This window comes from Oenanthe melanoleuca, unplaced genomic scaffold (genome assembly GCF_029582105.1).
Source record: "Oenanthe melanoleuca isolate GR-GAL-2019-014 unplaced genomic scaffold, OMel1.0 S001, whole genome shotgun sequence".
Classification (NCBI taxonomy): domain Eukaryota; kingdom Metazoa; phylum Chordata; class Aves; order Passeriformes; family Muscicapidae; genus Oenanthe; species Oenanthe melanoleuca.
This window is the reverse complement of record NW_026612650.1, coordinates 2,741,100-2,752,578: the sequence shown is the minus strand read 5'-3', so window position 1 is coordinate 2,752,578 and position 11,479 is coordinate 2,741,100. Positions and strand designations below refer to the sequence as shown.

At 51.1% G+C, this 11,479-nt stretch overlaps 3 protein-coding genes across 3 annotated transcripts; all 3 read left to right on the top strand.

Annotated features, from left to right (window-relative positions):
* Positions 1-3,071: 3,071 nt before the first annotated feature.
* On the top strand, positions 3,072-6,759 carry LOC130266095 (uncharacterized). The gene is made up of 2 exons (XM_056515412.1): positions 3,072-6,380; positions 6,466-6,759. Exon 1 carries the CDS (start codon positions 3,087-3,089, stop codon positions 6,045-6,047), a length of 2,961 nt encoding a protein of 986 aa, XP_056371387.1. The 5' UTR covers positions 3,072-3,086; the 3' UTR covers positions 6,048-6,380; positions 6,466-6,759.
* Positions 6,760-9,104: 2,345 nt separating this feature from the next.
* On the top strand, positions 9,105-9,482 carry LOC130266094 (olfactory receptor 14I1-like; the record flags this gene model as incomplete). The annotated part of the gene is made up of 1 exon (XM_056515411.1): positions 9,105-9,482. A coding segment is annotated over exon 1 (378 nt), but the record flags the coding sequence as incomplete, so codon positions are not given.
* A 3-nt stretch (positions 9,483-9,485) lies between these two features.
* LOC130265966 (olfactory receptor 14J1-like) lies at positions 9,486-11,210 on the top strand (the record flags this gene model as incomplete). Its single annotated transcript, XM_056515308.1, has 2 exons — positions 9,486-9,947; positions 11,139-11,210. Coding segments are annotated over 2 exons (534 nt in total), but the record flags the coding sequence as incomplete, so codon positions are not given.
* Positions 11,211-11,479: the final 269 nt, after the last annotated feature.

The window sequence follows — 11,479 nt, the reverse complement described above, 5'->3', positions numbered from 1 at the left end:
AAAAGAGTTCTGTGCTCAGTAGAGTGGATACTGAGAACAGCAGAGATGAGCACTAGAAAGAATGGAAGTGCGATTTCAGTGACAGAGTGTCCTGGGTTGGTGTTTTGACTGACTCCTCACCCTGCCCCCCTTGGCCATGAAGCTGTCTGCTCCCGGGGGAGGGGCCGCCTGGGCTCGGCTCTGTGGACTGGCCTTGGTTTTTTTTCTTTTTCTTGCGGTGGCTCGCTTGGCTCTGGCTGCTGCTGCTGCTGCTGGTGGTGGCTTTTCGCTGCTGTGGTAGTAGTTCGTTGCCTGGTTTGTTAGTTTGCTGTTTTTTTTCCTTGATTTTTTGGCTATATATTGCTTGAATTATTTGTTTTAGCTCGCTGTTGTTTAAGGCTTGCTGGCTGTTTTTTCTTTCCTTTTTTCTCTCTCCCTTTCTCTCTCTCCCCCTCTCCCTTCCCCCCCCCCCCCCTCACCTCCCGAGGATCAGCACCAGCTCGCTCCGGAGGAACCCTGCGGCCTGCCTCTGGACACCGGCCAGAGAAGCATCTCGTCCTTCTGGTGAAGATCGAATCGTCCACGTCTTTTTTTTTCTCCCTCGGTGAAATTTTTTTTTTTTTTTTGCATCTGGATCTGTGCTGGGAAGTGTTTCCCTTGTATGTGTTAATAAATAGGTTTTTTCCACTTTTCCCCCTGAGTGAAGTATTTTTTTTCTTAAGTCTAGTGGGATAAAGAATTGGGGGTTTATTCCCTGGGGAGCTCTTCTGGGGGTTTTTTCCCCTAAGTTTGTCCAAACTAGGACATTTCTTATTTGGTGGCCCGTACGAGGAGGAGAAAGTGGAAAAACTTTAATAACATCTTGTTTTTAATTTGCCTGTATTGATATCAGTATGTTTTTTGAAGCCATGATGTCTTTTGGATTGGAAGCCTGTCTGTATGTTTGCTCTTTAGAGTTTTTTGAAATCTTAATACCCCTGTGGTCTTTGGGCCTGTTCTCTTACTCAGAGATAGCCCCAGTGTTGTCTCTAGCACGTAGTTTTTTCATGAAAGGGGTATTAACCAAAATACTCATTGGGCTAGGCTTGGTTGTTATGATCTGCCAGAAGTTTATGAAGGTGTTAGAATCCACTTCAGGGATGTACAAGTCGTGGTTTGTGTTGTGCACTCAATTCATTAGAGGAGAAGCAAGCAAAGAGGATTTCTTGCCTTTATTTTCCTTCTTCTCCCCTGAATTATTTACATCTCTGTTAGAAAATGTTCAGCTCTCCCTGAGTGTAAAGGAAACCATCTTTCTGGTATTTAATTTAGTAAGTTTTTTCTATACTGTCTGCAGTTTATACAGAATGAAAGCTGAGATTTCTAGGGATGCAGGTGTTACAACCCCTGATTTGGTAGCAAAGCAGAGTGGGAAGAATTCTGAGTGGTGTGGCAAATGGGAGGAACTGGGCCAAATTCTAAAAGAGTTTTCTGAACCTATAATCTGGGATTTTTCATCTGAACAAATTCAAGACCCAGTCAAGATTGCAAAGTACTTAAAAGAAAAGTGTCAGGACAATTCTAAGGAAAAGAAAATCACTGCAGTGAGCTGGGCTCTGGCGTACGCTTATCGAACCCTGTTAGATAGTGCAGGACAACAAACAAAGGAGAGGGAACAGGGAGATAACGTAGCCACTATTCCAGTTACTCAGACTGCAGTTAACTCCTCAGGCTCCAGGACAGGGGCAAAATTAGACAGCAAGCCTCAACCTATGGCTGTGGCTACCAGTACCAGGAGTAGAAAGTGCACAAAGAAAACAGATCGGCCGGGGGAGGATGAGGATGAGGAGGATGCAGGAGAAGGACCTTCAACTCCCCCTGATGTAAAATCTGAAGCTAAAGTGACTGATGGGAGATCAGAAACTAATAATGAGTCCCTTTCTCTGAAAGATCTTCGTGGTCTAAGAAAAGACTATACAAGGCGACCTGATGAATCCATAATTAGTTGGCTAGTTCGGCTTTGGGATGCGGCCGGTGAGGCAACCATCCTGGATGGCACGGAAGCGAGACATTTGGGATCCCTGTCTCAAGATCCAGTCATCGATCAAGGTATGATGAGGGGAGCTAATCCTCAGAGCCTCTGGTCACGTGTATTGGACAGTGTGGCACAAAGATATCTCTGCGCTGATGACCTGTACATGCAGCAGACCAAATGGAAAACCATCGAGCAGGGAGTCCAACGTTTGAGAGAGATGGCGGTGACAGAAATTATTTTCTCAGATGACGTAACAACTAGAAATCCAGATCTGGTACCATGCACACCGATTATGTGGAGGAAGCTTGTGAGGCTTGGACCATCTGAATATGCCTCAGCTCTTGCAATCATGAAACGAGAAGACATATACGAGACAGTGCTTGATATGGCAAAGAAGCTTCGGGCGTACGCTGATGCTGTGCATGGCCCAACGCATGCCAGGATTGCAGCCGTAGAAACACGTTTACAGAACTTGGAGGATAAGTTGGAGCAAAACCATAAGAAGCTGAGAGAGGAAATCAAGGAGGATCTCCTCCAAATCTCAGCTGTGCAAATCGGACGTCCTGGCAGTCAACGCAGACGCTCCTCTGCTGAGGAGAGAAGGTACACCCCACGTGCGGAGTTGTGGTTTTTCTTGCGTGACTGCGGAGAAAACATGAAGAGGTGGGATGGAAAGCCCACAGCTGTTCTGGCACGACGAGTGCGTGATTTAAAAAAAGACAAGGCTCAACAAAAAGGTTCCATCAGAAAGAGAGCAGCTCCGGTCGCCCGGAATCACAGTGCCACGTATGAGGAGGATGATGACGACATGTCTGATTCACTTGAAGGAACTTCTAAGACCTATGCCCCCGTCAAAAAGGATAAACAGGCTTAGGGAGACCCTGCCTCTAGCCAGGGTGAGGCCAGGGAAAACCGAGTGTTTTGGACCGTGTGGATTCGGTGGCCTGGCACATTGAAACCACAGAAGTATAAAGCTTTAGTGGACACTGGATCGCAATGTACTATATTTCCATCAGGATGTGTCGGAGAAGAGACCGTTTCTATTGCTGGTGTAACAGGTGGATCACAGGACTTTACCATAGTGGAAGCGGAAATGAGTCTAACTGGAGGAGAGTGGAAGAGATACTCGATTGTGACTGGCCCAGAGGCCCCGTGTATTTTGGGAATAGATTTCCTTCGAAGCGGGTATTTTAAGGACCCAAAAGGCTTCAAGTGGGCATTTGGGATAGCGGCTGTGATGGCAGAGAGAATCCAGCAATTGAACACCCTGCCCGGACTATGTGAGAATCCAATTGCCGTGGGACTCCTGAGGGTAGAGGAGCAGAGAGTACCGATTGCCACTTCAATAGTACATCGCCGGCAATATAGGACAACTCGGGATGCTGTGATCCCGATCCATAAGATGATCCGGGAGCTGGAGTGCCAAGGGGTGGTGAGCAAAACCCACTCACCCTTCAACAGTCCCATCTGGCCTGTGCGCAAGTCTGAAGGAGAATGGAGATTGACAGTAGACTACCGTGCATTGAATGAAGTCACCCCACCGCTGAGCGCTGCCGTGCCGGACATGCTGGAGCTGCAGTACGAGCTGGAGTCCAAGGCAGCAAGGTGGTATGCCACCATTGACATCGCCAATGCGTTTTTCTCCATTCCTTTGGCAGCAGAGTGCAGGCCGCAGTTTGCTTTCACCTGGAGGGGCGTGCAGTACACCTGGAACCGACTGCCCCAGGGGTGGAAACACAGCCCCACCATCTGCCATGGGCTGATCCAGGCTGCACTGGAAAAGGGTGAGGCTCCAGAACATTTGCAGTACATCGATGACATCATTGTGTGGGGAAACACCGCAGAAGAAATGTTTGAGAAAGGAAAGGAAATTATCCGAATTCTCCTGGAAGCCGGTTTTGCCATCAAAAAGAATAAAGTTAAGGGACCTGCTCGTGAGATCCAGTTCCTAGGAGTGAAGTGGCAAGATGGAAGACGTCAGATTCCTACTGATGTTATTAATAAAATCACAGCTATGTCTCCACCTACTAACAAGAAGGAGACACAAGCTTTCTTGGGCGCTATAGGCTTTTGGAGAATGCACATCCCCGAGTACAGTCAGATTGTGAGCCCTCTTTACCAGGTTACTCGGAAGAAGAATGATTTTCATTGGGGCCCAGAACAACAACAAGCCTTCATCCAGATTAAACAAGAGATCGCCCATGCAGTAGCTCTTGGTCCCGTCAGGACGGGGCCAGATGTGAAGAATGTGCTCTATTCTGCAGCTGGAAACCACGGTCTGTCTTGGAGTCTGTGGCAAAAGGTGTCAGGTGAGACCCGAGGCCGACCCCTGGGATTCTGGAGCAGAAGTTACAGAGGGTCTGAAGGTAATTATACCCCGACAGAAAAGGAAATCCTGGCTGCTTATGAGGGAGTCCAAGCTGCTTCAGAGGTGATTGGCACAGAAGCACAACTCTTTCTGGCACCCCGGTTGCCAGTGCTGGGGTGGATGTTCAGTGGGAAGGTTCCCTCCACCCACCATGCCACCAGTGCCACATGGAGCAAGTGGATAGCCCTCATTACGCAGCGCGCCCGGATCGGGAAATTAAATCGCCCAGGGATCTTAGAAATAATTACCAACTGGCCAGAGGGAGAAAGTTTTGGTGTGACAGACGAGGAACAAGAACCAGTGACCCGGGCTGAAGAAGCACCACCTTACAACCAGCTACCGGCAGAGGAAATCCGTTATGCCCTGTTCACCGACGGTTCCTGTCGCATTGTAGGGACAAATCGGAAATGGAAAGCAGCTGTATGGAGCCCTACACGACGGGTTGCAGAAGCTACTGAAGGAGAAGGAGGGTCTAGTCAATTCGCTGAACTCAAAGCTGTCCAACTGGCTTTGAATATTGCCGAAAGAGAAAGGTGGCCAAAGCTCTATCTTTACACTGATTCCTGGATGGTAGCCAACGCTTTGTGGGGATGGCTGCAGAGATGGAAAGAGACGAACTGGCAGCGCAGAGGAAGACCAATCTGGGCTGCAGAAAAGTGGAAAGACATCGCTACTCGGTTAGACAAGCTACCCGTGAAGGTTCGCCATGTGGACGCCCATGTTCCCAGAAGTAGAGCTAACGAAGAACAGCAAAATAACCATCAAGTAGATCAAGCAGCAAAAATAGGGGGGTTGGAAATAGATTTAGATTGGAAACATAAGGGAGAGTTGTTCCTGGCTCGATGGGCCCATGATGCCTCAGGCCATCAGGGGAGGGATGCTACCTACAAGTGGGCACGAGACCGAGGGGTGGATCTAACCATGGACAGCATTACTCAAGTTATTCATGATTGTGACACTTGCGCTGCCATCAAGCAGGCCAAGCGGGTGAAGCCCCTCTGGTATGGAGGACGGTGGTCCAAGTACAGGTATGGGGAGGTTTGGCAGATTGATTACATCGCACTGCCTCAGACCCGCCAGGGTAAACGTTATGTGCTGACCATGGTGGAAGCCACCACCGGATGGTTGGAGACTTACCCTGTATCTCATGCCACTGCCCGCAACACCATCCTGGGCCTGGAAAAACAGGTCCTTTGGAGGCATGGTACTCCTGAGAGGATCGAATCAGACAATGGGACTCATTTTAAGAATAACCTTGTCAACACCTGGGCTAGGGAACACGGTATTGAGTGGGTGTACCACATCCCTTACCATGCACCAGCTGCAGGTAAAGTGGAGAGGTACAATGGATTGTTAAAGACCACCTTAAAGGCATTGGGTGGGGGATCCTTTAAGAATTGGGAGCAGCATTTGGCAAAGGCCACTTGGTTAGTCAACACTCGAGGTTCCACCAACCGAGCAGGTCCTGCCCAATCTGAGTGCCTTAATACAGTAGATGGAGACAAAGTCCCAGCGGCCCATGTCAGAGGATTGCTAGGGAAAACAGTATGGATTAATCCTACCTCGAGTACAGGCAAACCCATTCGGGGGATTGCCTTTGCTCAAGGACCTGGATGTACTTGGTGGATAATGCAGAAAGATGGAACAACCCGCTGTGTACCTCAGGGAGATCTGACTGTGGGATGAGACAGAAGGAATATGTAAATGTTGAAGGTTTGAGCAAGTCAGAGGAAGTGTTCATATTGTGTTTAATGAGTGTATATCCCAATCGTGTGTCAATGATCACGATATGGGATAAGGGGTGGAATGTCCTGGGTTGGTGTTTTGACTGACTCCTCACCCTGCCCCCCTTGGCCATGAAGCTGTCTGCTCCCGGGGGAGGGGCCGCCTGGGCTCGGCTCTGTGGACTGGCCTTGGTTTTTTTCTCTTTTTCTTGCGGTGGCTCGCTTGGCTCTGGCTGCTGCTGCTGCTGCTGGTGGTGGCTTTTCGCTGCTGTGGTAGTAGTTCGTTGCCTGGTTTGTTAGTTTGCTGGTTTTTTTTTCCTTGATTTTTTTTTTGGCTATATATCGCTTGAATTATTTGTTTTAGCTCGCTGTTGTTTAAGGCTTGCTGGCTGTTTTTTCTTTCCTTTTTCTCTCTCCCTTTCTCTCTCTCCCCCTCTCCCTTCCCCCCCCCCCCCCCCACCTCCCGAGGATCAGCACCAGCTCGCTCCGGAGGAACCCTGCGGCCTGCCTCTGGACACCGGCCAGAGAAGCATCTCGTCCTTCTGGTGAAGATCGAATCGTCCACGTCTTTTTTTTTCTCCCTCGGTGAAATTTTTTTTTTTTTTTTGCATCTGGATCTGTGCTGGGAAGTGTTTCCCTTGTATGTGTTAATAAATAGGTTTTTTCCACTTTTCCCCCTGAGTGAAGTATTTTTTTTCTTAAGTCTAGTGGGATAAAGAATTGGGGGTTTATTCCCTGGGGAGCTCTTCTGGGGGTTTTTTCCCCTAAGTTTGTCCAAACTAGGACACAGAGGATCCTTTTGACATAGTAAAGATCAGTCAGAGAAAGAAAGAATTAATGCCACGTGCAGCTGGGGAGGCCCGGACTGACAAAGAAGAGAAAGGAATTTCCCAACCAGAGCAGGGCTGGGGTGCAACACATCCCCCAGAAGGAGTCTGGTGCAGCCCAAGTCTCTGTGTGGCCAGGCAGTGGCAGGCAGGAGGCAGAGCTGTCAGCAAAGGAAGGGGCCAGTGAGGTGGGGCAGCCGGGGGATGACGACAGCCTGCAGGGACAGAGGCGCAGGGCATGGACACCGTAGGACAGCCTGGGCTGCAGAGGGCACAGGGATGGGCAGCAGCTGAAAGGCCCTGCCAGAGCCAACTGCTGCAGCACTTGGGCCATGGCTGCTGGCCCTGGGCCTGAGGCCAGCAGGGGACAAGTGAACCTTGCTGTGCTGGGGCCTCATTGCCTCCTTGCCCCTGCTCAGCAGCCTGGCAGGGGCCGCCCCATGGTCCTGCCCTTGGCATTGCATATCACCAGAGCCTAGCATCCCAGGAAGAGCCCTGAGCAAAGAGGGAGGGACAGTATCTGCCTTGCCAGGGGCTGGGGCTCGGGCTTTGGTCCTTTGCATTCCTGAAACACATCCAGGATTGCTCAGTATCAGAGACACCTTTCCCTTGTTTGTCCCTACCTGTTATCACTGCCACCAGTGTTCAGCTCTAACTGGAACCTGGGGACACTATCTCAGTGGGACTCAATAAAATAAAAGAAATTTTGGAGTTTGAATCTTACTTTGAGTTGTAAGGAAGAAGTTTTTTGAACACTCTCTCAGGGACTGAGTCTGATGTAAGCAGCACCAAAGCCCTGAGAGAGTCATTAAAGCCCTTGTGCTCTGTCCTGCTGAGCTGGGCTGGGCTCCAAGCACAGAGGCTGCTCCTGGCAAATAAGGAAAGCTTCAAAAAGGCATTTCTGCTGATGAGCAGCTCGTCTCCCAGCCCAGCAGGGCTGAGGGCACTGCCTGCAGGCACTGAGGGGACAGAAGCCAGGCACAGACAGGCTAGAGGCAATCAGGACTCGAAAGACATTGAGCTGAGACTTCACTTGGGGAAACATCTTCACAGCCCTTGACATGGTGAGTGTGTGGGTGCAGGGCAATGACCCCTGTGCTCCTGAAGGGATCTCCTGGAGCCAGCACAGCCCACAACCTGTGGGATGTATCAGGAGGACTTTCCCGATTTCAAGGAGTAGAAGTAAGACATCGGCTCTTGGCCAGCCGAGGGCATGTGCCACCTGCCAGGGGCAGCTCTCAGCCTGCCTGGCAGCTCCCCATGTTCTGTGGGGAGAAGTTGGAGAGGGAAGGAGCCACCCCCATCAGGGCAGATTCCTCCTGATGTGGAGATGGTGCTGCATGGTCAGGGCTGCTCTCAGCTTTCTCCTCAAAGGAAGGGAAAGCGGCTGTCAGGTGTGTCTGTGTCACTGAGACTCCTGCACTGTGTCACTGAGACTCCTGCACTGTCCCACTGGGCATCAGCAGATCTGCCTCACATCTCCCTCACAAAGTGCCTCCTCACCATCTTCTGCATAGAGACAGCATCAGCAGCACCTTGGCTTGCAGCATCTCAGTTTGTCTGAGCTGCCCTTAAGGCCCTGCTGGCATGGAGATGCCCCTGGGCAGTGCCCTGTGCTGGGAGGGGTGAACACGGCAGAGCTGAGGCCCCAGGGCTGGGCTGGGCACTGAGAGCATGGGCAAGGAAAAGGCTTGGATAAAGAAATAGCTCCCAATAGGCACAACTCCAGGCAGCAGAGAGACAGATTTTGCCTGGATATCCCTCAATGTCTATCTGCACAAAGAAAGAGAGAAGGGTTTATGGAGATTGAATTTGACTTTTTAACTGTAGCCTTCAAAGGGTCAATTTTATTTTTCCAGCACTTAGTAATTGTGATCACCCTGAAATAATGGGATGTGTAATGAACAATGGGGAGCAGTGTGGGACCAACACGTCTCACTGCACTGAGGAACAGGGAGCCCTCTTTCCCCACTGGGCTCCCTAGTGTTCAGGCTGAGAGCAATGCTGAAGATGAGGCAGTGACTCAGCAGCCAAAACCTGAACTCAAATAAAAAATTTTGTGAATTTCCCCCACAGGAAGAAAAGTAGTTTTTGGAGGATTCCTAATTTAATTGCACAGCACTTACTCAAGGAAATATTTTCCAGCTTGTCAATGTCTTCTTTCATCAGCCCACCATGGCCATAGTGAAGAAATGTCCAACAGCAGCTCCATCAGCCACTTCCTCCTGCTGCCATTTGCAGAAAAGCGGCAGCTGCAGCTCCTGCACTTCTGCCTCTTCCTGGGCATCTCCCTGGCTGCCCTCCTGGGCAACGGCCTCATCATCAGCGCCGTAGCCTACGGCCACCACCTGCACACCCCCATGTACTTCTTCCTGCTCAACCTGGCCCTCACTGACCTGGGCTCCATCTGCACCACTGTCCCCAAAGCCATGCACAATTCCCTCTGGGACACCAGGACCATCTCCTATGCAGGATGTGCTGCTCAAGTATTTTTTTTTATTCTCTGTGCTACAACAGAGTTTTCCCTCCTGACAGTCATGTGCTACGACCGCTACGTGTCCATCTGCAAACCCCTGCACTACGGGACCCTCCTGGGCAGCAGAGCTTGTGCCCACATGGCAGCAGCTGCCTGGGCCAGTGGTTTTCTCAATGCTCTGCTGCACACGGCCAATACATTTTCCCTGCCCCTGTGCCATGGCAATGTTCTGGGCCAGTTCTTCTGTGAAATCCCACACATTCTCAAGCTCTCCTGCTTACACTCCTATATCATGGAACTTGGGCTTCTTGCTTTTAGTGGCTGTTTAGGATATGGTTGTTTTGTGTTCATTATTTTCTCCTATGTGCAGATCTTCAGGGTTGTGCTGAGGATCCCCTCTGAGCAGGGACGGCACAAAGCCTTTTCCACCTGCCTCCCTCACCTGGCCGTGGTCTCCCTGTTCCTCAGTACTGTCATGTTCGCTCACCTGAAGACCCCCTTTATCTCCACCCCATCCCTGGATCTGTCCCTGTCAGTTCTGTATTCAGTGGTGCCTCCAGCCCTGAACCCCCATCATCTACAGCCTGAGGAACCAGGAGCTCAAGGCTGCAGTGTGGACACTGATCACTGGATGGTTTCAGAAAAAGTAAACAGCTGGGCAGTTTCTAAAAACAACTTGTAATAAAGGTCATCTTTGATTGTTCTTGTTAGTTTGGTTGCATATTTGTTCTTTTATTTCCTTTGTTTTAGTTTTTTGGGGTTTTTACTCCACTAAGAAATGCCATTGTTTGTGCCCTTTCTCATTTTTCTTTTCTCTACATTATCTGTGACACACAGACTGTGTCAATGTGGAACTGTGCTCTCAATGTCTTTAAATGAACTAAAGGATCACTCAGCAGAGTCCTAGCCAGATATGCCCCCTTTTCTTCCATTCTCTGGAGCTGCAGCAGCAATATCTGTGTGCAGAGCTGGGGCAGATCAGTGCTGGCACAGCAGCTGTGCCCAGCAGCAGCAGAACTTTCTGTTGCCAGTGCTGCTCCCATGCCACTGCCCTGCTGCCCTCCTGCCCCTCGTGTTGCTGCAGGGCCTGAGTGCTCTCAGGGCCGGGCACAGCCCTGGAGGTGGCAGTGCCGGGGCTGCAGCAGGGACAGGCCATGGGCACTGCTGGGGCAGTGCTGACACCTCAGGGCAGGGCCTGGGGGGCTCCAGGCTCCTTGGCCAGGCTCTCTCCACAACACTTGGACAGGGCTGCAGAGGGGGATGTTGTTGGGAGGTGCATGAGGACACTGCCCTGGGGTGTCCAGCGCAGTGGGGATGGATCAGCCCCTGCTCTGCTGCCACTTGCCAGAGGCACCACAGGCCAGGGGGGCACATCTGCGCTGGTGTTTCTGGGTGTGGGGCTCCCTGTTCTGGGCACTGAGGAGGGGCTGGAGAGGCTCTGCAGGACTGATAGGATGGGCTTTGGGGCTGTGGGGAGAAGCTGAGGGACCTGGGCTGCTGGACCTTCTGAACAGGAGGCCCAGGGCTCATGCTGCAACTGCTCCAGGGGTGGTTTCAGAGAATCACAGAACCAGCAAGGCTGGAAAAGGCCTTGGAAATCATCAAGTCCAACCTGTGCCCTGACACCCACTCATCTCCCTGAGCCTCCTGTTCTCCAGAATAAACAGCCCCAGCTCATTCTGTGCTCCTCACAGGACTTGTGTTCCAGACCCCTCACCAGCCTTGTTGCCCTTCTCTGGACATGCTCCAGTCTCTCCATGTCCTTCATGAATTGGGGGACCCAGAACTGGAGACAGAACTCGAGGTGCTGCCCAACCAGTGACGAGGACTGGGGAATAATCACTGTCCTGGTCCTGCTGGCCACACCATTCCTGATCCAGGCCAGGTGCCATTGGCCTTCCTGGCTACCTGGGCACACTGCTGGCTCATGTCCAGCCTGCTCTCCATCAGTGCCGCCAGGTCCCTTTCTGCCTGGCTGCTTTCCAGCCACTCTGTCCCCAGCCTGTAGCACTGCAGGGGTTCTTTTTTCCAAAGTGCAGGATCCAGCACATGGTCTTGTTAAACCTCACCTTGTTGGATTTGGGTCCTGGA

Bases quoted from the DNA above. Each gene is read 5' to 3' on its own strand.
- LOC130266095 (XM_056515412.1), top strand. From the start codon at position 3,087: ATGAGTCTAACTGGAGGAGAGTGGAAGAGATACTCGATTGTGACTGGC.